Raw genomic sequence first — 26,773 nt, 5'->3', positions numbered from 1 at the left:
ATGTAAGACAGCCAATATAATGTTTGATCATTTATGGTCACAGTATATGATTGATATTTGTATTGGTCCCTGTCTGCAGTAACATTCAACATCATAACAATGTTTTTTTTTTTTTATTGCAGTCTATTTTTATGCTTTATTTTTGGAAAATAATTTCCGTGCTTGTGACTGAGAGATAATACAATCAAAGTTTAACATCAGACTTTTCAGACAGAACAAAGGCTGTAGATATAGATTAGACATAACAACTTGATTAAATGCTGAATCTACATTCACATGTACCATGTATACCAGCATAGATATGCACACATTCATTCCCATATCATACATTTTTTTCAACAGGACCCCAGCAGAAACAGCTGCAATATCAAACATGAAGTGCACACTAACATGTCTCTGTTCTGCAACAGAGTCATGTAAAGTGCATCTAATGAATATATACCCATATAAGTGGATTTAACAGAAAGCTGCTTCATGTAGACATGCAAACTATAATAAACCTCTAACACTTCTGATTGATATATTGTATGGATTTATGGAATGTGAAGGTCGTTTCAGTTTTCACAGGAGACTATATTATTAAAATATTTGCTTTTGTGTCCATCTAAATGTCTGATTCTTTTCTGCTGTTGTCTCTCAGGGTCGTGCCGGAGCTGACGGAGCTCGTGGAATGCCTGGAGAGCCAGGCACCAAGGTACGTATCCCATCATGCACCACTCCAGTACAAAAAAAAAAACCTTTCGTCTTACCCCATGCTACCTGGTATCACTCTACTAAGCCCCTCCCACCATATGACGCACCAAACATGCATGCCAAGCCATTATCACGCAAACTCAGCCAGTCATGTTGGAGTCAGAGGATAGAAACTCTGACAGCTGATCACCTGGAGAAAGAGAGTGAGGAAAAAGATTCTGACACAGGTCATGTAGACCCCAGATGATGCTGGTTTGTAGAGAGTTGCCGTGATGTGCTTGCTTACCTTGCCTGGACCTGTTTTTAAAAGAATAGATGCAAAGTGGCGGCTCTCACAGACACAGCTCACATGCACATTCATTAAAGTAACATTTTGATTTATTATTCATTTGAATATAGTGATCAAAGTGTGTTATTTTTGCCATATGCTGATGAAATAATGTTGCCACTATAGCTTTAAGTCCATCAGCTGACTGTATAAACTGTGTGATGTTGCATCACATGTGGTGATATGTTTGATCTGTGTGTTTCTCTACAGGGTGACAGAGGCTTTGATGGACTCCCCGGCCTGCCTGGTGAGAAGGGACACAGGGTGAGTGAACATTTATTTTTCTTTTTGATTTCTAAAAGCAGCTTTTGGTCTTTTATTTGTGCAGATTCCTCTGAAGGAGGGTATCAGTGAGAGTTGGTCTTATAGAAACATAATGAATCTGACACTGATGAAAGAACAGAGTCTCTTTATGTCTGAGGAAGAAGTCATGTGGACGTTTTCATGCTCAGGATCAAGATACTGTTTCTGCGTGTGATAAGTCACAAAACTGGCATTAAAAGAAAATCCCCTGAGTTATTGGGGATTTGTCGTCTTAGCATTAACAAAGCAAAGTTTACAGACAGTTTCTAATCCTTAGATGGCAAACCATTTTGGATGTTATAAAATAAGTTTGGCTGGATCAGGATTTTAAACTAAAAAAACATGGGGGTAACTTTCATTCAATGCAGTGTGATGAAGGAAAAACAGTCAATGCATGATAACAATATTCTGAGTTTCCATAAGCAGCGGCATGTTAATAGAGTGGCTGTAGTTCACCAAAGATTACAGAAGCTTGATCGGTTGAACTCTCAAAATCAGAATTGAAACGCCTTAAACCCTGATCTGATGCATCTCTCTGAAACAGACTGATGATTTAAAGGTGTTGCTGAAAACTGACATAAATACATTGCAACACATTTTTTCCCGGAACACCATTGTGATGTGTGGGGTCTTCATAATGTATGAATTATTAAAACAATGCGCACATATATTAATTTTAGACATCAACAGTTTGAGAAGATATTTGAGAGCAGGTGTGGTTATTGTTCAAACTACTTAGGATGTCAAACACACACACACACACACACACACACACACACACACACACACACACACACACACACACACACACACACACACACACGGGTAGGCCACAATAGTTGTTCTCAAAAAGCTATTCTTGAAAAAATTAAGTATATTAAAAAATGCTATCCAAAATGTAATTAACATGTCAAAAAATGAAAACAGGATAAAAGAAGAAAAGTTAAACACAGAATTTTTATGAACACCCCTATAGGCGCTGTAAACTAGTCATAAACAATGACAATAAATTCCACCATTTGTATTACAAAAATAAATGAACACTGCTTTGTTTTTGACAACTGTATCCAAGTTGTTAAAACTAAGCCTTTATTGGAAGAGCCCCTCTTCAATCGCCATCACCAGCCCTCTGTGGTAGTTCCATTTTTAATCTTAAAGTGAAATAAGAACAGAGCAACAAAAGGGGATTAAAATAAGTAAGAATGTTCACATGAACAGAGCTGTATGAAATAAAATCAGCTTCAAAGGCAAATCCTTGCAAAATGTTTGGATCATAAAAAAAGGGATACAACATTTAGAGTAGCAGAGGAAAAAGTATCACACATAACATTTCTCTCCTTCTATCTCAGGGGGAGCTAGGGCCAATGGGACCTCCAGGGAGCTCCGGAGAGGACGGACAGAGGGTGAGTACTTCCTTAATAACCTGTGAGGATGCTGGACTCAGGTGAAGTGAATGTTTGTAGTCACATCAGCTGAGCAGCCTGAGGCAGCAGCAGCCGTGCAACTGAACTTTTGGAGGAGGAGAGTTTGTGTTTAACCTTTACTCCTCCTAAAAGTAACTACCCAACCCCACCTTTACCGCACCCATAACCCAACCTTTGACCCAACCTCCACCTCTACTTTCATCTATCAACAATGTGTGGTTTGGTTCCGGTTGAAACCTGGCTGCTACCATCTTTGAAGAAGTTGTGATTGCAGATAGTGGAAGCTTGCTGTATCAATCTAAGATGAAGTTATTTGCTTTAGAGCTTGAAACACTCTGTACAATAGATTAACTTCAGTTGTTTTCTTCCCTCAGGGCGAGGACGGAGAGATTGGGCCAAGAGGATTGGCTGGCGAGAGTGTAAGGATTGTCTCCGCTTTCATCGGGTTTTCCCAGATTTATTTTACTCCAACATGTTCCAACAAGATCGCCTGTACACTTGTTTTTCCATTTGCTTTGACTGAAGCACCCACAAGAGGACAAGTGATGTACTGTTCTTAGATTTCTGTTATTTTTCCTGTTCTTTTTAGGGTCCGAGAGGTTTGCTGGGCCCTCGTGGTTCTCCAGGACCCCCTGGATCTCCTGTATGTACCATCACTTCTCCCACGCTTTCCTCTGAAGTCCTTTCTTCTCGTTAATAAGAGGTGTACGTGACTGTTCTCTGGTTTGTTCTTCACAGGGTGTTGCTGGAGTTGATGGGCCTCATGGGCCAAAAGGAAACATGGTACAAACACCTCTTTTTTCTCTAAAATGATGCTTTGTTAGTTCCTGCAGAGTGAGAGGTGTCTGGGATGATCATAACTGTTTCTGTGAGTCTGAACTTTTAAGGTGAGGCTCTTAAAACATCTTTATGATGCACAGCTGGGAGGTCAAAGGTCATTCTTATGCCTCAGCGGACCTAAAAAGCAGAGTAGTCTGTAAAAGAGCAGACAAAATGAGAAATGTTGGTACTGTCTATTTCTAGATATCATGAAGAAATACTGCACGGATAGTCAACTATTCAAATCTTATCTCTTTCGTTGAGACAGAATATCATTCAATCATCAGACATTATAGTATCATCTGCTGTGCAGCATTTGAAACAGTGTTTGAACAAAATCAAAGGAAATACAAATCACGGAGAAATGACAGAAAAGATGCTGTCTATGCAAACCCAAACCTAATTTTGAAGCCACTTTCAAACGACTCTGTGAAACTCAAAGTGTTAGATATGCATAAACACAGCTTCAGCTACAAATAACACTCAAAAAATACATAAAAAGAGGGACAGCATTACTGTTCATATCTCTGAAAACTCTTCATACGAGCATGCACCATACTTTCAAGGGACAACAAAATTGGTTCAGAGATATCTTTAATTTGGAATAAGTTCATAAAATAAAAGAGATAAATAACTGAACAGGTGGAAAGCATTAAACATGAAAATAAATGTAGACATCAGTGTCAGCTGACATCAACAACACAAAGGAGTAAGATTAAATTTACACTTTTTTTTCCTACTTCTGAGCTACTTTTCAAAAACAACAACATCTAAAGCAGCTCTATTCAATTAGCGGCCAACAGGCCACATGCAGCCCGAAAGCAGCTGTAATGTAATGTAATGTAAATGTATTATGTTCATGCCCTTTTGGATGTGGCAATATGTTAATAAACATCCAGTGTGTTTGTTTTCTTATCTATTGCTTTTTCTTTTAAATGGTTAACTTTGCTCACTGTCTGCTAAAAATGTCCAGCCCAGCTCATGTCCTTAGTCTGAAAATTCGGGTCTACCAAATATTTAATTGAATAGCCCTGATCTAAAGGATCAACCCAGTGTCTTTGCTGCTCTTTATTTATTTATTTTATGTATGAATTTGTTCACAGTTTTTGTCCTTTAATAATCCTGGAATACATTAAAATGATAAGTAAGTGTCACAATTTCCAACAAGTGTAGTCAGACTTCTACTGCTAAATCTAAGAGTCTGAAGGGAATCCTCATCTTACTGATTGCCACAAATTGGCTCAACATAAGTGACGAAGAAGGGAAGCACACATGAGAAATGTATGTCATTGTTAACTAAAGAGAAAATAATCAAAAAAAGGCAGATGTCAGTTGATGGATGAGTGTAGAGAGTGTTAAGTACCAACAAAACAGAAGTCAAAACCGAACCCGCTGCTGGATGCCTGAGAGGAAGAGGAGAGAGATGATGAGAGAGACTGAATGAGATGAAAGTCAGTTAAAAAAGCTGAGGCTTCAATAACTCAGGCGCAGACAGTTTCCAGGGTCTCCCCCTGACTTTTTCAATTGGCTCCTGAACCAGGAGGCCAAACCAACCAATACCAATGCAGGCTGAGAGAGCAGGATGTCGCATCATAACACCCACTATTACCCCAAACCTAATTCTGTATAGATCTGACAAACCAAAACAGACAAAAGTTGCAAATGTCCTGACTTCAAATACTCTCATAATAGTCATAGTGTCTGTAATAGTGGGGAATAACTCAGAAAATGTATCAAGGAAAGGTGATGTTAAAATGTGCAGCCAGTGCAGAAAGATGTATGCACACAGGTCTCATATACAAGGTATCAGATACTTAGGGTAGTATTTAAGGATGCAATGAGGACATTGTTTAAGTGACCGAGAAGGAAAAATATATGCATGTCTCTGCAGCTGTCTCTCAGAGTCTATCAATTAGAGACCTAGGCTACCTACAAAGTAACATTTGTGAAACAGACTTTGATTCATCTGATTTTGATGCAGAGGTAATATATCTTGTTGATGGACAGCAGGTTCGCTGAGAGCCACCTGACTGTGGAGAATTATGGTGATGTGTTTAGGACAGAGGGTTACCTTGGGACTTGTGTTTACACTCTGGTGCTGACAGCCTTCGTCTTTTTCAGGGCCCACAAGGTGAACCAGGCCCACCTGGGCAGCAGGGAATCCCAGGTACACAGGTGAGCGAAATCAATCATACACCCATGACAGCCAAAATAAAACAGAGTTAAGTGTAGACACAGTGATGCTTGTTTTAGGATTTATGAGCTCCACACAGACACCAAGTTTTATGGAGTGAGATCAGAGATGCAACAGAAGATCACATCCAGCAGCTTCATTCTGATTGCCTTATTTGATTCTGTCTTTCTTTGCATGTGCAAAAAAACTCATGAATGAAGTTAAATTTGAGGCACTGAGTCAGAAGTCAGATATATATAAAGGGTCTTTACTTTGGTGCTTTGTATTTGCTCCACCTCCTTTCTTGTGCCATCCTTCCTCTGATCCTCCCACCTCTCTCTGGAGACATAAAATGTACACACAGAGACAACCACACATACACGTTTGCACACACACACACACACACACACACACACACACACACACACACACACACACACACACACACACACACACACACACACACATGCACACATACACACATTTTGCTGAGATATTTTCCGTGGTTGATCTTGGGAAGGGGAATGTTTCTGGCTGATCCGTTTGAAAGCATCTTATTCTTGTTGGTGGAATTCCTGTAGAGCTGCCACACCTGTCGGAGCAAGCTTCAGTGCCTCAAATTACCCCAATCACACACACACACACACACATACACATACACACATACACACATACACACATACACACACACACACACTCACACACTGGTACTCATGGTTCTAGGTAGCCACACATACATAACAAACATAAAAACACAGGCACAATTATTCATGTGTATGCATTACCACAAGCATGCTAAATGCTAATATGCCCACTGCCCCCCACATTTTACATCTTTACAAACACACACAAACATACAAACACACACACACAAAGACACAAGCTTAACATTCCTTCACAGACTCAACTATTTACAGCTCCAACAAATTCTTTAGTTTGCCCAGCTTCTGTGTGTGTGTGGGTGTGTGTGTGTGTGTGTGTGTGTTTGCGCATGCTTGCTGTTGCCATAATAACAGACTCTCTCTCTCTCCATTTGTCCCTGTCTCACAGGGTCTTCCAGGTCCTCAAGGCCCCATTGGACCACCTGGTGAAAAAGTATGTAACCATTTTTTTTTCATGTTTTCTCTTGAAATATTAATCTTCAAACTGAAACTGGAGAACAATAAGGAATAACAAACAAGCTGAAATCTAACTCAGGTGTTGAATGCTAGTCATCCTGCTCAACTGTAGTACATTATTCATAAACCCAGAGGAATAAAGATTATCAGTAATCTGTGTTTAAGAATTGAAGTGTATCATGCAAACTACAAGTACCAAACATTAGGTATAAAGATTGAAACAGCTGATATGAAGTTGATTTCAATTAATGGGAACTTTGGTCTGTTCTCAGTCATTGGTTGCTCAATTACAAAAAGTCCAAACTGTTGACATGTATGATTGTTAGAACAGTTAGAAATGAAAATTATATTTAGAGGGTTAAGTTAAATGCATTTGATAGGATTTTTACTCTTTACCTGTGTGTCTCTTCGCTACATATTTTGCACATTCTTGCAAAGCGTGCTTGAGTTTTGCAGGCTGTACGTCAAAACGCAGATTTGTTTTTTGACATCTTTAATTTTTTACCACATTTAGTATTGTTCGAAATGAATAAATACAATTAAACAAATAATCTAAAAATATTAACTTTATTTTGAAGTTTCAACATTATTCTCTATGTTTACTGAATGCACCATCAGATGATTCAATAACCTTGTAATGTAAAATGATCCCACGATAAATCAGATTGTCAGTCAAAAAAAAGGCTTACAAGTCAAAAGCTTCTAACTAAATTCAAACTTTTGGCTGGTATAGCATTTAATCTGAGTTTTAGCTGAAACCTAAGAAGTGTTATTTGGTTAGATTAATGAGCAAATGAGCTCCTAAATCCAACTCCAGAAAAACAAAATCAAGTTATCAGGTTTTTCAGATTTTAGATTCTCTGAATGAACTCTGCATTGTAATCTATAATCTTTAACCTTATGTGTTTTGCTTCTTCTCCTCTTGCAGGGACCCTCTGGCAGATCTGGGTTGCCTGGATTACCTGGAGCTGATGGGCCTCCCGTAAGTGCTCTTATCACCTGTATACCAACAATCAATAAAGCACACACACATGACAACAATTAACATCCGCCCCTAAGCCTCAGGCACACAAAATGCATCACCTGTTTGACAGTTTATACACATGTACTCTTACACCTCTGCAGGATATGTTTTAAATACTGGTATGTATATTTAAAGGTGCTTCTACTCAAATTTCCTCAACACAGAGCTCATCTCTTTGACCTTTTAATACCACAGCTGATGGCCTGTGATCCCCATCAAGCTATTACACAATACATGAGCGTAAAATAGAGGAACTGAAGAATGTGATACCCCACTCTAGAAAGGACAAAGCAAAACCATGTATTTCATAACTTCAGCATGTCCAGCTTATTAAATAGATTGTTGGATTAAAAATTGATTTACAGATCTTATCAAAAATGAAAATAGTGAAAATGTAAGCTTAAACAAAATGGACAACATCTGGACTGGATGTTCAGAAACACTTATTACCTCCAATAAAGCAGTAGTTTGGCACTTGTCTTTGGAAAATATACACCTAAACACAGGTTTAATATTGGTGAATATTACAAAGGGCAACACAAATGTCCAAAGGTATGCCTGTAAAAGTATTTAATCTTCAAAGAAAAGAGACTAATCATCACAATGTGTCATTTATATCTACTAAAGACCGTCATCTTATCATAAAAGTAGGTTATTTGGCTCTTAACTTCACCCTCTGCTGTCACCAGCCCCAAACAGGAAACTAATGGAGCCAGCACTTCATAGCAAACGGTATAATGAGGCCCTATCGGTGTATGTGTGTGTGTTTGTTCGTGTGTGAAAAGGAGAACACAAACAACAAATCAACACACTTTTTTCCCTCCCTCTCCTATATGGGAATGCAGTTTAGACAGCATGGTGTTTTGTTAAATCAACAGCCAGTCCTGAAGTTCAGCATACATGTCACTGAACCCATCTGAGATATAAAGCTCTAAAACGTTATCAATGGCAGACATAAAGACAACTGTTGACTTTATAACAAAAGATGCATTTATTTAAAGTTTTGTTTCTTGAACAATTCATGAACAAACATGCTAGAATGTACATTTTTCAAAGGTACAGATATCCTGCAACAAAATGTGGATTTTTCATGTGCAATGCTGCAGAGCTGTGCCCCAGATATCTCACTGCACTTCTCATCAGCAGATTACATAATGACATACCTTTGAGCTCTATTAATTTTGGACCTGCAGTCACACATGTCAGTCCTCCTCTGCTCATGAAGCAGGCAGACATTAATCGCCCTCAGGCCTCAGAGTCTGCAGATTTACAGCCTTCAGCCTCTCACCTCAGAGTGGAGGAGCCAGGTGTTAGCTGTGTGTGTGTGTGTGTGTGTGTGTGTGTGTGTGTGTGTGTGTGTGTGTGTGTGTGTGTGTGTGTGTGTGTGTGTGTGTGTGTAGGCATGTCTATCTGCCTCTACCTACCTGAACTCTAGCAAAACAGTGACTAGCTTTCAAGCTGCCTTTAACTGTCATTGAAGACCATCTTTGAAGTTTGTTTTGTCTGCAAAACAGTGTCACCCTGCCAAAACATATAGAATATATGTCTAAATATAGATACATTATATTTAGGGATTTATTAAAAAGGAAAAATCCATCAGAAAACAGGAGTAGGCTGAGGTTTAAGCTCTAATGGTCACACCTCATCTTTGTATCACACTCCTTTGAAACATTTTTAGTCCTTATCCCTGCTATTCCCCAAGTCTACCCTTCAACAGATGCACATTTCTGCTTTAGATACCTTCTTTATTTTTAGAAATGCATCACTTAGTGTAAGTTTTACTATTGGGTCACTATGTTTGTTCCATATTCATGCAGAGATTTACTCAGAACTAAATTTGTGCATCAGAAAAACAACCATAAACAGTTCACAGTGATGTTTTCACAGACTTGGCAAGTGGAAAACGATGTTGTTGGTATAAACCAGACAAAAAGCTGCAGCTTTTGAACGCACCACTGCCCAGCTTTGGTTTGAAAAATGCACAAACACGTTACTCAATGTGAGTTTAAAACAATAAAGCGCATTAGCTAGTCGGGTAAACAAGCAGCTCTTCGAGCGGTCAGGCCATCTCTTTGCTCCCTCTCTCATTCATTACAGTGCGTGGCATTTATTACAGCTCTAAACAAAGACAAGTCCCATCCTGCAACAAGCGCATCATACATTTTGACAATTTTCACAATGCAGATTGTTTTAAAAACAACAATGTGTCAGCCATTTTTAACTTTGAATGTGATCTCTTTACTTACAGGGTCATCCTGGAAAGGAAGGTCCAGCTGGAGAGAAAGGAGCTCAGGTAGGTTTGTTTGTGTATATGTGTGATGCACTGAAACATCTACCAAAACGTCCCAGTTTAGCGTGCACAATTTGAGAAGTTAAAGAGGACTTTATGATATAATTTCTTCACTTATATCAAATGTTTCATACGCCTGAACTCTTGCGATGCACAGATGTATCGGTTTAATGCCGCTATTGGCAAACATCAACAATTGGATAATGTGTCGTGAATCGATGTCAGTTGAAGATGTTTCTCTGTTGTTATCAATTTGTGCTTTTATTGGACAGAAGTCACATGTTGGACAAACTGATTTGTTTTCATGGTCAAACATGTAAGAAATTTCGGCTGTGTTGGAGTATTATCCCCGAGAGAGATCAGCTGGAAGCAGTTTGGAGGACATGTTCCAGTGACACTTTAAGAGGAAAGAGTAGCAGCTACTAAAATACATCAAATCTCATACTATTACAGAGAAGTAGTGCAAAAGAAATCACAACATTGGTGTACAAGCCTTGATTTAACAACTGCTGCATCTCTCCTAAACTCTGTAGGCTATCAAAGTGTAATAAACAATGATATCATGATGATGTCCTGTGATAGGACGTTGATCCATGCATGGTGCATCCTAACTCTCTCACCCAGTGACAGCTGGGATTGGCTCTAGCTCCCTCCTCGACCCCTGAATGGGATAAGCAGTGTAGAAAATGGATGGAGGAACTGAGAGGCCAGCTTCAGTAACGGGACTACATGCCACCTCCGCTCATGATGGCATGCAGGGGAACGTTTTCCTCCCCCAAATTCATCCTAATATCCATCCATCCATTATCTTGACCGCTTATCCCGTTAGGGGTCACGGGGGGCTGGAGCCTATCCCAGCTGGCTTGGGGCAGAGGGCAGGGAACACCCTGGACAGGTCGCCAACCTATCACAGGGCTAACACAGAGAGACAGACAACCATTCACGCACACACTCTCACCTACGGGCAATTTAGAATGATCAATCAACCTGGTGAGCATGTTTTTGGACTGAGGGAGGAAGCCGGAGTACCCGGAGAGAACCCACACATGCAAGAGAAGAACATGCAAACTCCACACAGAAAGGCACTTGCCCGGCCAGGGATCCGAACCAGGAACCTTCTAGCTGTGAGGCAATAGTGCTGCCCACTGAACCACAGGGCAGCCCCTTCATCCCAATAATCCTTTAATATTTCTTCTCTGCAGGGTCCATCAGGTCCTCAGGGTCCCATTGGTTATCCTGGCCCTCGTGGTGTTAAGGTAAGTATCACTTCAGGTGAATTAGGATTGACCTCACCTGGTGTAAAAAGCCCTACTTGAATTGTTATATTATAATCTCATATGTTTATAATGCTTTTGAATCCCTCTGTGTTGTACAACAGGGAGCTGATGGTGTCCGTGGTCTTAAAGGGTCAAAGGGAGAGAAGGTAGGAAACTATCTCTGTATCATTACTCAGTTTAGTACTCGGGTTAGATTAGCTGAGATTACATAGATTAGATTTCTGCAGTTTTAAAAATTATTGCTGTTAGGATTGTAAAAATGAATTTCACAGGCTCTACTAATATGGCGGGTGTTTTTGTGTAGTTTTAAATTAGTTTTTCGAAATCCACAGAACCATAATAATCACACGTTGGTCTATTTACTGTGATAGATTAAATATTTAATCTACTGGTCCAGTGCACAGTATTCTAGTTGTGTTTAATCTGTTTTCTTTTAGCTTTCTGGCCCTCAGTATTTCATACAGTTTCCACTTTATGCAAGAGTCTTTTCTATTTCTGTTTATTGTTATGCTCTACTTGTTTGTTGTCTATGGTTGCCAGTCTTGAGTTCTGTTTTCATGTTACATCAAGTTGCACAGAACTGTAAGTTTTACCTGAGGCAGGTTCCCCTAGAGGAGACAATAAAGTACATCTAATCTAATTTTATCAGCTGGCTCAAATCAAGATAAAATCAGTGGGATTTATTTCCGTCAGGGATATGTCAGCGTGTCGGTCAAAAGTTCTGCAGCACTGTGAAGTTTTGGAGCAGCTTGTGAAAATATTCCTGTCACAGATGCTCAGTCTGTACCTGCTGCTGTCTACCTGCCCCTCCGCTCTTTGTTTCTCTCTTCTAAGAGTGAAAGCCTGAAAGCAGCGTGCGGAGGTCAGTCGATAGCCATCATCAGTGAAACTTTCTCTGAATGACCCTCAATCAGCTGTTGAGTGTGGCTCTGTCAGGCTGCAGGCTTTTAGTTTCAAAGAACAGAGCAGAGCAACCCCAGCACTTCAGATGTGTTTGACTGCTCCCGTGTAGAATGTCAACTGAGCTGCTTAAGTATGCACGTTATTTATTTAAGATCGATAGGGTAAATAAACTGAATGAACTCCATGATGTGACTGAGGGCTGTTGTTCTCTCTGTAATGACAGATATTCATAACAGTTTTTTATTGAATTATTTATTAAGAGAGATTCAAAAGGCAAACCTTGAGGAGTAAGGGTTTGTTATGAATAAAGGATGTGCTTTACCTCAGGTGTGTGTGTGTGTATCAGTGTGTGGGGGGTCTTGGTGATGCTGCCAACAGACATGCTCAGTGCTGCATAATGCATCAGAGTGGGCTGAGAACACGGACAGGTGACAGACTAGAAAGAGAAAGAGTGAGAGGAGAGAGACAGCGGTCTGGCTGACGTAAACACAGGAACCACTTGCTCCTTTTTTACTGGAGCCAGAAAAATGTTCTGTCCACTAACAAAACTCACAGAACTGTACTTTTAATTTAGTTTAGAAAAGTCAGTTGGTATAGGTGTTGAATGTAGAACATATGCACAATATGTTACTTGCTGCTGTTCCTCTGTTTGGCCAGCGGAGGGCAGCATCAATCCTGTGATCACACAGTGAACAACAGAATATTACAGATATATTTAATGAAAACAAAATGTCTGGATACATAATAAGATCTCCTGTGCAATAAAGTATCTTAGTGGAAAACAAACAAATGCCTCAAACAGCGGCATAATAAAATAACCAAACATTTACTGTCAAATGCTTTAACTCATTTTCGTCTCATTTCAGGGCGAGGATGGTTTCCCAGGTTTCAAGGGAGATATGGGAATCAAAGGAGACCGGGTGAGGAGCATCTCTGAAATAACATCATCTGCTCTACACGCACATGTCCAGTCTTATTTATATGGAAGCCCATGTCTGCCAAAAAATAAAAAATAAACCTTATTTAAAAAATATATTTTTGGGGGGAATAAAGTCAGAATTATAAGAATTATCATTCTCATTCATTCTGAAAAAAAAATCTGGTTTACTAAGACTTAAAATAATCATAATAATGAGAAAGGGATTCATTATTATGAGGTAAAAATTGCAGTAAATTTGATTACAAAAACATTATGAAATAATAAGTCAAAATGATGTATAAGTGGGTTACATTTTTGAGTAAGATTATGATAACGCAAGTATTCATTTCAAAGTAAAAGACCACATTGTGAGATTTAAAGTCAGTGGTTAGATATTTTTACACAACATTAGTAGAAGTAGAAGCTTTCTTGTTTGATTGCCCTTCTTAGATATGACAGAAGAATGAATAACTGTATCTTTTGTCCAATAGTTTAACTCTTATTCCACACTTGTACTTTTATTCATAATTTTGACTTATTTTATTACTTTTTTGGCTTACTTTCTCAGTCTTATGATTTATTTTTGCATTATCATTCCCTTGTTAATCATAATTATGACCTTTTTTTCATCATAATGACACACATGGGTTTTTTTAATCTTCAACTTTAAATTACCTATTTTTTTTCCATCAGAACTTGGCTTTCATATTTGTGCCTCATATAATCTGAGTGTTCTCTGTGTTATCAGGGTGAGGGTGGAATGCTCGGACCCAGAGGAGAGGACGGTCCTGAGGGTCCCAAAGGCAGAGCTGGTCCTAACGGAGAGCTCGGTCCTATCGGTCATGCAGGAGAAAAGGTAACAATAAAGACCATACCCAGCCATTTTTTAAGTAATGCTCATGTTGTTGTGTCTCTGGTCTGACAGCTGGTGTGTTTCCTGTCTCTCAGGGTAAACTAGGTGTTCCAGGATTGCCAGGTTATCCTGGAAGACAAGGACCTAAGGTGAGTTAAAATCACATTCAGCACAATATGAGATGTTTTGTTTTATTGTCTGACTCTATCTGCACCGCCCTGTTATCCCGCCTCTCAGGGAATAAAACCTGTGAATTGTTTTTTGTTTCATGTAAAGAAAGAATGATTAGAAATGATTCACATTGAGAACACTCAGCTTGTGAGATAAACCCTCTCTGTGCAGGTTCATCGATGTGTGACAGTCAAAGCAGATAAATATTACCTGTGTTTCGGGGAGGAGACAGATATGCTGCTGATCATTTATGCAAAACATGTTTTACACACAGCACTGATAAAGACTCATTTTAAAAAGGAACAGTTAACAAAATAAATGTCTTAAATCAAAATGGTAAAATGTCTCCAAGCTGAAACTTAAAGAACTTTAAGTGGTCAAGTAAATAAAAGTTTGGCAGCTAAGAAACTACTGCACTACTTTTTAATGGCTTATTGGACATTTCTTTGCATTACAGTAGTGTTTAGAGGAAGTCAGGGTGTGTTATTGATTACTTTTATTGAATGTCCCAAACGCTACGCTTGATGAGGTGCTGCAGAATGGGTAAGCTGGTTTTAAATTCTCTGTTTACAGAGTTTGACTGGAAGAAAACCAGAAATGTCATCCTGTGTTGTGTTTTCAGGGTTTTGTGCTCTGTGATATTTGCTTTTCTGGATGTATTTGTGTGTTTGTGTGTGTGTGTTTGACCTAAGTCACTTTCAGGGACACAAAACCCACTTAATTGGAAACCAAAGTGTTGTCCACAATAATAAAACTCTGACATTTGGGTTAGTGGGTCAGTCCAGATCAAAGACTAGGTTTAGGTAGGTAATGGTAAGGGTTAAGATTAGGTCAAGGACAAAATTATCAATACTCAATACTTTCCAATATCATGGACTTTAAAATAATGCAATCTCTGTTACTATTACATTTATTGGTATCAAAAAGCACCAAAGCTTATGAAAGGAAAACAGATCTACAATCATATCTTTAACCCAAAGCTGCTGTGGATGAGAGATAGAAAGAGAGACAGTGAGCAATGTGTTCAAATGACATAAAGAGAGTGAGCAAAAACAAAGAAAACAAATTATGGTCTGTGTTTAGATACTTTTTCCTTTACCAGCAACTGTGTGCAGGTTGGACATCAAGTATAACAAAATTCACCAGTTATAGTGCCCAGGAGTTGTTTTGTGTTGCTGTGGGAACCAAACTGGTATTCATATTGTGAGATTGTGAGATTCTGGTATCATGACAGCGCTGCAAGGGAATGAATTTATGTCTGTTTAGAATACCTCAAAGTGACTTAAGCACACATGTGTCTGTGTGCTTGTGTGCCTACATACTCTGTGTAACTCCAAACTTAATCATATAACTCCAAAGTGACTTAAGCACACATGTGTCTGTGTGCTTGTGTGCCTACATACTCTGTGTAACTCCAAACTTAATCATATAACTCCAGGTGATTTCAAAAACAATGCAGATAAATATCATGAACTTCCTGACCCTCACAGTCCCCGTCTTCTTCCTCTCATGGTCTCTCCCTCTCCTCCTGACAGGGCTCAAGTGGTTTCCCTGGATTCCCTGGAGCCAATGGAGAGAAAGGAGCCAGGGTGAGACAACACACACACACACACACACACACACACACACACACACACACACACACACACACACACACACACACACACACACACACACACACACACACACACCTGTATCCACATACTGTTTGTGTATGAAAATCAACACGCCATCATATCCCCACACAAAAGAAAATTGATTCCTATCATCGAGGCGTCTGTACGGCGAGTTGGCATGAAAAATAACGACAGCAAAATCAATGTTGGAGAAAGAACAAAAGACGTGTTCTCATTGAGAAACTCTCCCCGTTTTTACGCTGAACCAAAATAAAAAGAAAGTGAAATAATAAGTGAGAAGATAAGAGAAAAGTTCATCGTGGAGGTTTTGGCTCATTTATGTAGATGGAAACATTTTCTTTTTTTATGATCTGAAACGTAGAGAGATGTAAGATATTAACATTTCCCTCATTGATCAGAATCATTCACAGGACTCTTTGAGGCTCTTTACCTCTATCTTTATTTAACATACTTTCAGGAAATCAAAGGCAGTTTAAAGGAAATGTTCTCCATGCTATGGCTTATATCCAATAAGAAGCTTGCAAAATGCCATTCATTAAAACATTGACTTTCAGTAAGTATAACTATTGTGCTCATTAGCACATCAAATAAGTACCTTTTGATATTTACTTATAACTTATAGGCACATAATTTGTGCTCAGTACTTACATTTTGCAGCATTAATTAGATGGTAAAGGATGATGAAGAGATAAAAAGATAGAATCTGTCATTTATGAAGATATGAGTGGTGATATTTGAAAACATATTTTATGCTTCTACATTCCATTCAGAAATTTCAAGTGATATTTTGTGCAACACAGATCAGGAAAAACTTATAAAGCTCACTAAAGATTGGTTTATTATTATAATGAATGCATGTTTGCTGGACTGATGCAGTTTTTTTCTATCTACTTCTAAAGCAGAGGCTGGCTGATAGTGATTTGCTATAATCTGGAATTAAAATAAACCTGTCATATCAAGATTTTTTAGCAGAATGTGACTCTGCACAGGGGCTCAGAAGGCTATTTTCTTAAATAAATTATCCTATTGTAAAATGTATAACACCTTCATACATTTTAAACCAGTTCAGGGGATGTTCTGCCATGTTTTGCTGCAGACAGTGCAGAGGGGACTGTAGGCTCTGCAGTCTGAGCGACCTCTGCTGGAAGGACAAACTACATGATGGCACTGTTTCCAAATCACTCAAGGCATTGACTTCTGTGTTCTGGGGATAAAATATCATATTCACTCATATGTGTACATCCCTTAAATAAGTTGAACTCTACTATAAATGAGGGACTCTTCACTTCACTCTTTGTTGTGTTCATCAGAAGAGGAGGTACTGTGAAAAATGACTCAGGAAGTTCTTGTGAGTGTCTGATTTTGTATTTATTTTTTGGTTTCTCTAACAGGGCATCGCAGGAAAATCTGGTCCCAGAGGACAGAGAGGGCCTACAGTACGTTTATTTCACTCCATGTTTTTCTGATTCAGAGTAATTCACAACAGTTTGTAGAAGTTATGGAAATGATGTCTCTTACTTGGTCTGTTTTAACTGGACTTTGTTTTACAATACTCCTGGTTTGACTGTTTAAGTTTTGTCTCTTTGCAGGGTCCTCGTGGAGGTCGAGGTGCCAGGGGTCCAACAGGAAAACCAGGTCCAAAGGTACACAGATCAGATAAATCACTGCAAAACACAACTCTGACACTGACTTAAGTTTGATACTTCCTTCTCCATCAATCATGACTTCATAGTGCTTATAATAAACTGAAATAACACAAATCATGACTTGTTTTGTAACTGTGCAGTCTTGTGCTGTTCCTTTTGTGATGTCTGTTAAATCTGCAAGATCAGATATAAAACTTAACTGCTGATGGTTTTCTTGTTACAGGGAACATCAGGAAATGACGGTCCTCCAGGCCCACCCGGCGAGAGAGTAAGTCCAAAACACACTGAGGCTGGATACAGGAGAAAAACAAGCGCTGTAGCTTTACATTTACAGTTTTATTTAAGCCAAACAACATCTTTCAACAACAGGGTTGGGATCTTAGACATCTAAGCAGCTGTGGTTCAGTGGTTAAATTGGTCTTTGCATTGAACCCAGTAACTGAGGTTAACATGATCTGCTTTGTTTGTGAGAAACCTCAATTTAAAGCTCAAAGTCTGTCCTTTTCAAAGACTCAATCCTTCTGTTGTAAAAGCAGCACATTGTTGAATTGTGTCTATATGGAGTTGCTCTCAAGTTCATCATCTGTAAGACAAACCTAGAAAATCCCTAATATTTCATTTGAAATCATGAAGGAGTAACAGATATAGAGTGAAAATATTTGAAGAGTTCATTTGCAAAAAAAGTTCACTCACTTTGAAAATGTTTTAAAATGTTTCAAAAAAACATATTTTTTCTAATACTAGCTTTTGGTATGATCAATCAACTGAGGTTGGGTGGCTTTGACTAAGTCAAAATGACTTTACTAATCAGAGATGTCTTGAAAATGTAACTTTATTAGGAATCTATATAAAAAAGAAGTATGTTTTTTGATAGAAATATAAAACTGGAGTTATCTGTTTTTACCAAATTAACTTCATTTCCTGTATTAACAGGTTTGAGGCTCATTTATGCTCTACGTTAGATATGCACACGGATACAGACGGAGCCTTTTTGGCATTTATTTCATCCGTATTTCTGCATGTTTTCTGCAAACTTGCGTATATAGACTAAATGTTGTAGTACCACAGATTGTGGGGGCAGTTTTAAGCAGTGAAGTCAATAGTTAAAACCGTACACACTGTACAAAACACATAACACAATGTCAGACATAAAAAAAAAGAAAAAGAAGTTCCTGTCTATATGTCATGGAGTATTTCATGGCCTCACAGACATCATCTGCAACACTGTATGAGGGCTGTGACGATTACATCACTTGAAACCTAGAGGGAACATAAATGAGCCCGGCAGCATATGCGGAAAAAGTCAGCCTGCTGCCCTGTAGACCAGCTGCCATCTTTAAAAAGAATACTTTATTTTCCATTGATTTTCAGAAATTTGATAAATCACATCCTCTTTCTGCAGTGTTTAATCTGTTCATCCAAAAAAAATGAAGACGGTTGCCCAAATCCTGATTCATACACTTTATTTAACTGAGTTTGTCCTCAGGGGCGTAAAGTTGACAATCTCTGCAATCTCTTCCCAATGAAAGCCTCCCAGCAGAGCCTCCTTATTTAATAACCACTTTTAGATTATGTGACATTTTTTAACTTTGTTTTAGTGCAGTCTGAGTTTTCTGTGCAAATCAGCAAAGACATTAAACTCAGTTTACTATCACACTAGAGGAGGAGAGAGTGACTGTATTAGAGCTAACTCTGATAAAGAAGCATGGAGAAAACAGCCTTCCTTCTGTGAGACTATGTCGGACCTGCTTTCTACATTATCTGCACAGTCTTATAGTATCATACTCTGTATTGCTTGATAAAACAGTAACATTTATTCATAGTTCTCACTAAAGTTGTAAAAGTCTCACTCATAATGAGCTGTATTGCTCCACAGCTCCTGCAGTTGATGTTTAAAATGTATAAAATCCAGCAGAAAAAGAAGTCTTAATCCAATATAACACAGAGGCGGTGAGGTGAAGACTACTCTGAGTCATGAATATGATTTAAAGATGAATGATCAGTCAGCTTTAAAAACACACATACATTAGAAAGCAGAAGATTAAATCCATCCCTTTGATATTTGATGTGTGAATTAAATTTAATCTCCTTAAATCCCTTCATTGACTCAGTATTATTGTAAGCAGGAACTCTGAACAAATACATTATTGTTGTATCAGCTCATTTCTTTGAAACAAACTTCAGTACGACTGTGAGATGAATAACTGTAGAAACTTTTATGATAAAGTTATAGTAATATTCCCTCATCTGTGATAACTATAAGATTTTCCAATCTCATCTGATTCATTATTGAAGATCTTTCAGGTTGATATTTTTGGGGATTTAATTCTTACTTTTCTTTATTGAAGCACACTGTGGGCACCCCTGTTTAAAGAAAAGTGTTGCATAGATATATTTAACAGTATTTTGCTTGTTTAAGCTGCTCTTAAAGCAGTCATATGTACACTTGATATCCTCCAAATATTTACCTTTATACCAGTTTTTTTCTGTTTTCATGTTTTGTTTTTCGCTCATGCAGCGATCCGTTCTCCTCTCTCTGCATCTCCCGTAAACTCTATTTGTTTGTCTTCTGCAGGGGCCTCAAGGACCTCAGGGACCAGTGGGCTTCTCTGGACCAAAGGGCCCTCCTGTAAGTGTTTCTCCTCCCTGGACTCTTGACATCTTAATGTGCAATAAAACCTACAGTAATGTTGTTTGGTCTGCAGAGCTCCTGTGACTACACTCTTCTCTTCTTCCTTCTGGTGTCTCGATAGCAAATTAGGCCAGTTTGCAAACATTATAAGTCAGAATTGATTCAATCTGAGGAATTCATGGGGTGCAGTAATACATAGAAATATCCCTAATTCTGTGCAGGGATCATTAGTCTAACTGTTATTGAAGCAGAACCCATTTTCTCTCTCTTTAGTCCAGGCGGGAGACAAGTGGTAATTTCCACCTATTGATTCAGCTCAGATTCATCGCTGGCTTTCTGCCCTCAGACACAGATGCTGCTCTTTTCACCAGAAGCATACAACCTGTTATATTTTCATTAGCACCTCTGTAGTCTGAATACACCGTCACCTGTCTGAAAGTTATTACTGTTCTGTAATTGAGCCTGCAGACTGTTTGCACAATGCTACAACAATAAAGTCAACTCATGTGGGAGGGTCACAGGCAAGATTATACCTGTACTATATCACCTACTGAGTGTGTGTGTGTGTCTTTATTTTTCCCTCACAGGGACCTCCAGGAAAGGATGGACTGCCCGGACACCCTGGTCAGCGCGGAGAGACAGTGAGTTTTAAAGATGCTGAATGAGCACTTTTCACAGATTGTATTTCTTTTCTTCTTCTTCTTCTTCTTCTTCTGGGTTTACTTTCTCAAACATCACTATGAGTCCATCAATTCCTCTCTCTTGACATATTTACTTCCCTCTTTCATTTGAACTTCTCCAGAAAACAGAGCCCAGACATGAAACACAGTTTAGTTATTATCTTGACAACATCAAGACATGTGCTCTATTAACAGTGGTTCCCAAAGTGTGGGTAGGGACCCCCTGGGGGGTCGCAATACACTAATTTAGGCAAGATGTCTTCCAGAATTGTTTTTCTTCTTTAAATGATCTGAAGTTGCCTTTTTACCCATTATTCTAAAAAATATTGACAAAAATAGTTACATTTCACATAAAATCTTGCGAAATTCAAAATGTTTCATTAGTTTTCTGTCTTTCTTTGTTGCCTAATGACCCCTAAGGTTAGGGTAAGTTAAAAATGAATTAATAGAAGCATCAGTAGCAGCAAGTTAATTCACAGGACCACAGGAAATACAGCCAGGTGTGCATGTAGGTAGTTCATTTTCTGCAGACCTGCTCATGAAGTATGAAACAACATTTAATCACTTTGAGGGGGGTCGCAGGTCTTTGGTACCTATATTTTGGGGGTCGCCGGCTGAAAAGTTTGGGAACCAATGCTCTAAAACACAGAAATCAAAATTAGGACCAGATTCTCACAACCCTGACTCAAGAATCTGTGACATACAGAGAAGTTCAACTCAGTATCTTTACAGAGCAGGAAAGTCATGTTTTGACTTATTCAGTGTATGATTTGAGATGAGGTATTTATGTAAACTTTCCTCCACAAGCTATGAGGAGACTTTAAATCATTAAAGACTAATTCAACTTTTTCAATAAAATGATAAAGGTATAAGAGCTTATTTCATATTCTAGAAAAAAGAATGAAGATGCAAAAAAATGAGAATATGCAGACACACACATGTCAGTATACATTTCATACAAACAACAAATATATACAAATATACAGCGCTTGCAAAACATGTTGCCAACTACTTTCAGATATTGGCTTTCTGAAGCTGGAAAAGAGACATGGAAAACACACATTTATACAGTTTGCCTGGACTTGAGCATTTTAATGGTCCATACTTTGATACTTTGCTAACTCTTAGAAGACAGGTTTTGCCTTAATGGTTTGTCATCCATTCGATCCATGCTTTTTAAATTCAAGTTACTAACAAGACCTTTTATCAACCCTCCATCATCTTCAATTAGTCCAGAACGCTGCTGCAAGGCTGTTGACCAAGTCTAGCCGGACAACCCACATCACTCCGATTCTATCTTCCCTACATTGGCTTCCAGTTAAATTTAGGATTCATTTTAAGGTTCTTGTTTTTGTGTATAGAGCTCTGCATGGTCAGGCTCCTGTATATATCGCCGACCTGCTCCACCCCTACCTCACCAGTAGGTCACTCAGGTCTTCAGACCAGGGCTTGCTGGTTGTCCCTCGAGCTCATCTAAGGACAAAAAGGTGACTGTGCTTTTGAAGTGGTGGCACCAACATTGTGGAACATTCTTCCTGTAAATATTCGCTCAGCTGTCTCTTAAAGACACATTTATTTAAACAGGCCTTTGATTCACCTTGTATAGACTAATGTTATAATTATGCTATTGTCTGTTTCTTTTAATGTTTAATGTTTAATGATTTAATTTTTATTATGATTTCATTTTAAATTGAATATTTTTTCTGTCAAGCACTTTGTGATTTTATTCTATGAAAGGTGCTATACTAAATAAAATTTACTTACTTACTTACTTACTTTTAAGCTCTTACTCCTAGCTTAGTTTTTCTGTTTCACACATAAACACAAGTAAGGATGATGTATCGTGAGTGGGTGGTAATTTGAAATTGAGTCCTAAGATGTGGAGTGGTCTTGTCTCAGCATGAAGGGATTCCAAATGTGCCGGATTCCTTTCTCCTCAGATTGATTTGATTTGATGAGTTTGATCAGGCTGTCCCTGGCGTCACTCTTTCAGAATTAGTTACTGTCATCATAGGGTTTTGACCAATCAGAGCGCATGCATGGGGTATGCATGGGGGTGAGGTAGGAATCTTTAAACAGCTCGCTCAACATGACCGAAAGACATAGAGAGGTCACTCTAACATACAAAACCACCAAAATGTTTAAGTTTTGAAATAATGTGCACATAAAAAAATATTAATTTGGGCAATGAAAAAGAAAAAAAAGAAGGGGATATTAGTGGTTCAATGATTAACAGCTCTGAGTGGTGGTTGTTATCATTCCAAATCAAATATTATTGAAAGCGGGGCGTTTATTGGTCTCCCTTGAACTGCCTCTTGATTACAGGACAAATCTAATGTTCCCTATCGGTGAGCTGCACGACAATTGAATCTTTCCCCCGCCTTTACTTTTCCTCCTCATCCTCCTTATCCTCCTCTTCTCCTCCTCATCTTATCTCTGCTGCTCTTTATGCAGCGGATTACAATCAGTGGTACAACATCTCAGCCGGATGCCAAGAGGGCAGACATTTCTCTTAAAGAAAAAAATCGGAAGACAAAGCTCCTGCGCATGATGTTCGTGCCTATCTGCTTGTCTGAATTTACACACACACCACCCTCCATCTCTCTCTCTCTCTCTCTCTCTCTCTCTCTCTCTCTCTCTCTCTCTCTCTCTCTCACACACACACACACACACACACACACACACACACACACACGGATAAATAAAACACAAAATGCTGCGTTCTGTCTGAATAAATCAAGACGGCTCAGACTCCTATCTCATTGCGATGGACACCGGGTTAATGCAGATCCATCCCTTCTTCTGCAAATACCTACAGGAGGGATGCTTAAATTTTCCCCCTGCAGTAAGGTGTCCTTGTGTTGCCTGCTTAAAAAATATCAAGCAATAACAACTGAGGTACAACTGAACCTCCTGCACACATAAAATCGGTTGCAGCAGCATGGAACGATGGTTTGTCTTGTGTCTTTTTTTTTGTTATGAGCCTAATGAGAAATGTCTTCACTAAATCTGCACAGGAGATGTATTGAAGCAGTGATGCATGGGCATTTTGTCTCAAGGGACAAAAGATTTATCTGACAATTAAAAAAAACTAAGTTTGGCTTGATCACATCTTTGCAATCCTCAGCTCTTGACTTCGATCCCTGTGTACTTGGTATGCATCGGTGCACGTTGGTTTGACGAGGCTCAGAGGGCAATAAATTCCACTAAAAGCTTGACAGATCATCGCCTGTATCGTTAAAGCTCTCCTCCCCGCCTGCCTCGTTCCTGTAGATAACGTAACACACCACACAAGAGTGCTTCCCTGCCCTCACTGTGTTTTTGAGGGACAGCGATAGAGTCTTCATTAAGGTGTTTATGGCTGTAGATTTATGAGCTGATGAACAGGCTCCACAAGCATCCAATATGAGAATAGATCACAGCTATAAAAAGATGCTCAGACCAGAATACATGAGTCACATTCCTGGAAGTGCAAATAAAGATTCTAGACAGGGTGTCTCAGAGTCAGGGCCGAAGCATTGCCTGGGGGTTTCTATTGAAAAATGCATAAAACAAATCACAACACATACTAATCAATTGGCCTGGTATTATATGGTGTGCCAGGATGAGATTTTCCTGACTTTGGCTGCAAACTTTAGGCCTGAGCCGCGCTCATGATTTCTATCGGTTGAAACAAATATGACTGTCATGTCGATCGTTTTGTTCTTTTCTAGTCACAAAACTTCTACATTGGCCCACATAAATATCATGATTCCACTTTAATGCATACTCTTTGTAGTTTTCCATGAGAGCTGCTTGTTGACCCGATTTTAAAACATTTCCAGAAGGTATTTATTGTGTTTCAAACAACACCAGTGTCACTTTTTAACAACATCACAAAGCTGGATAAAGGATTTTAGCTCCTGGGCATCTGGGTCTTCCATTATCAGAGAAGCAAGTAGGCTTAATGTAACGGCAGCTCAGCTCACAGCCCCAAAATCCCTTCTGAAGATTATGTGGAGATATCACTTTTTTTTTTTAATTAATTTTTTGGATATTTTATTTTGCTTTTCAAATTTAAACACATAGACAGAAAATAGACTTATACAAAGGACATAAAGGAAGAGAAGGAGGCCTACTGTATGAGAAGAGTTAATATTACAGACAAAATACAGACAATAGGTAGTTCCAAAATAACGATTAAAATCAATAGAAAAACAAAAAATAATAATTAAAAAATAAAATAAAAAAATTACAAAAATAGACGAGAGACAGAAATGAATCTTCAAGACATTCTCAATACAATTTTGCTATACAGTGGCGCAGTCCTTCATGTGAGATGGCAGGTTTTCCATGTAGATATCACATTTTAACGTGGAACTACTTTCCTCAGTTTGTATAACAGCTCATTCTCTGGTTCTGTCTGTTTCAGAAAGAACTTGGTGAGTAATTTAGCTCGTGGCACATTTAAGTAGTCCTAATCTGAAAACACAATGAGCTGTAGTTAGCAGCAGCTCAGCTTGCAGCCACTGGATAGCATCAGAGAAACACTGATTTTAACATTTAATCACTTTGATTCAGTTGGTTTTTTTGACATCGGTACCATTAGATTTATAAAACATCATGAATGTTTAATGAATCCAAAGCTTTAAACAAGTTGAAAACTCACCTCTCAGTCCTTTTGACCTGCACCCAATGTCACAGAAAAAGTAGTTAACATTGATCTGCTTTAATCAGGGGTTTTATCACTTTTAACCACTGATACAATTGTTTTTTGTAGAGAGAGACTTTTGTATTTCAGCTCCTGGTACAACCTCTTGAATAGTAAACACTAATGGAAGCTGGGCTTCAGTGCACGGCAGCTAATTTTGCAGCCTATGAGTAGTAGTGTCAGAGAAACAGATTTTTAATGATAAATGCTTCATTCAGTTGCCTTTTTTTAGATACTCTGTCTGAGTTTTATTTTGGCTCCCAGCATAACCCTCATGAATGCTGAAGGAATCAACACCTAGATACAAGTTAAGCTTGTGACAGAGGCAGCTCAGCTTGCAGCCTCTGAGTCATGTCATCTTTCAGCTCTTTCTGACATGTTTTAAGTAACAGAGTATACCAGAGGAACACACGTTTTTATACTATTGCTTTTAACATTGTTTTCATCCATATTAGTCAGAAGGTTGCTTTTGCTGAAAAAAAAAACAGGACAACCCTTGAAGCATCTTTTTAGGACTCAGTAAAGTTTACACCCCACCCTGGTGTTGCTCCTGAATAACTCACCCGAAAAGAGAACTACTGGTGCAGTAAGGGTCTTTTCCACTGGTGATTCAAGTCCTCAGCTTTGGAGGACAGTCCAAGAAAAAATAGTTTGATTGTTGGTTACAAAAAAAGTTACAAATTAAATAAGTTATATGAAAGTCATCTTTTTGCCCTTTATGCTAATCGATCCCTGTTTAAAGGCTTATTGTCTTTTCTATATGTTTACATGCCTCACATAAAGTAGACTTCTATTTAAATGAGCTCTATAACTGTCTTCTAAGCCTCACAATCAGTTAATATTTTGGGAGCAAAGAGTAATTGGAGGAGGATCTAAGCCTATGCAAATTGGATTGTTTCTCTCCTTGCAGACTGAAGTTCATCTGATTTATGCTGCAGAGTCGAACTCAGTGCTTCAGATGTTTTAAGCCTGTCCCGTTCTGCAGTTTGAATCTGCTTAAGCATGTCCATAGGGAAAACTGAAATGCAAATCAACTACACACTGAGGATGTAAACTTATGCAAAAAGTTTACCACAACTAATTGGTCTGAACTCCTCCAGAGAACATGTGTTTCAACTCTTAAAGGATGGTTTCTGTCTCTATTTTGTTGTTATTTTTGTATCCAAATAGCTCCTAAAACCAGGGAACAAAGA

The 26,773-nt window shown here is 38.6% G+C and overlaps 1 protein-coding gene across 7 annotated transcripts in view; it reads left to right on the top strand.

Annotated features, from left to right (window-relative positions):
- Nucleotides 1–26,773, top strand: part of col11a1a (collagen, type XI, alpha 1a) — a 149,113-nt gene that overhangs the window by 68,937 nt on the left and 53,403 nt on the right. For all 7 annotated transcript variants that reach the window (XM_034706183.1, XM_034706184.1, XM_034706188.1 and 4 more), the window contains 21 exons: nt 641–694; nt 1,232–1,285; nt 2,674–2,727; nt 3,123–3,167; nt 3,338–3,391; nt 3,487–3,531; nt 5,689–5,742; nt 6,791–6,835; nt 7,787–7,840; nt 10,131–10,175; nt 11,375–11,428; nt 11,551–11,595; nt 13,219–13,272; nt 14,020–14,127; nt 14,220–14,273; nt 15,831–15,884; nt 17,324–17,368; nt 17,522–17,575; nt 17,802–17,846; nt 20,154–20,207; nt 20,798–20,851. In XM_034706183.1, the coding sequence (XP_034562074.1) occupies nt 641–694; nt 1,232–1,285; nt 2,674–2,727; nt 3,123–3,167; nt 3,338–3,391; nt 3,487–3,531; nt 5,689–5,742; nt 6,791–6,835; nt 7,787–7,840; nt 10,131–10,175; nt 11,375–11,428; nt 11,551–11,595; nt 13,219–13,272; nt 14,020–14,127; nt 14,220–14,273; nt 15,831–15,884; nt 17,324–17,368; nt 17,522–17,575; nt 17,802–17,846; nt 20,154–20,207; nt 20,798–20,851 (1,125 nt within the window). The remainder of the gene's footprint in view (nt 1–640; nt 695–1,231; nt 1,286–2,673; nt 2,728–3,122; nt 3,168–3,337; nt 3,392–3,486; nt 3,532–5,688; nt 5,743–6,790; nt 6,836–7,786; nt 7,841–10,130; nt 10,176–11,374; nt 11,429–11,550; nt 11,596–13,218; nt 13,273–14,019; nt 14,128–14,219; nt 14,274–15,830; nt 15,885–17,323; nt 17,369–17,521; nt 17,576–17,801; nt 17,847–20,153; nt 20,208–20,797; nt 20,852–26,773) is intronic.

The sequence above is a fragment of the Notolabrus celidotus genome, chromosome 17, assembly GCF_009762535.1.
Source record: "Notolabrus celidotus isolate fNotCel1 chromosome 17, fNotCel1.pri, whole genome shotgun sequence".
Lineage (NCBI taxonomy): Eukaryota > Metazoa > Chordata > Actinopteri > Labriformes > Labridae > Notolabrus > Notolabrus celidotus.
This window is presented reverse-complemented; position numbering and strand designations above follow the sequence as displayed.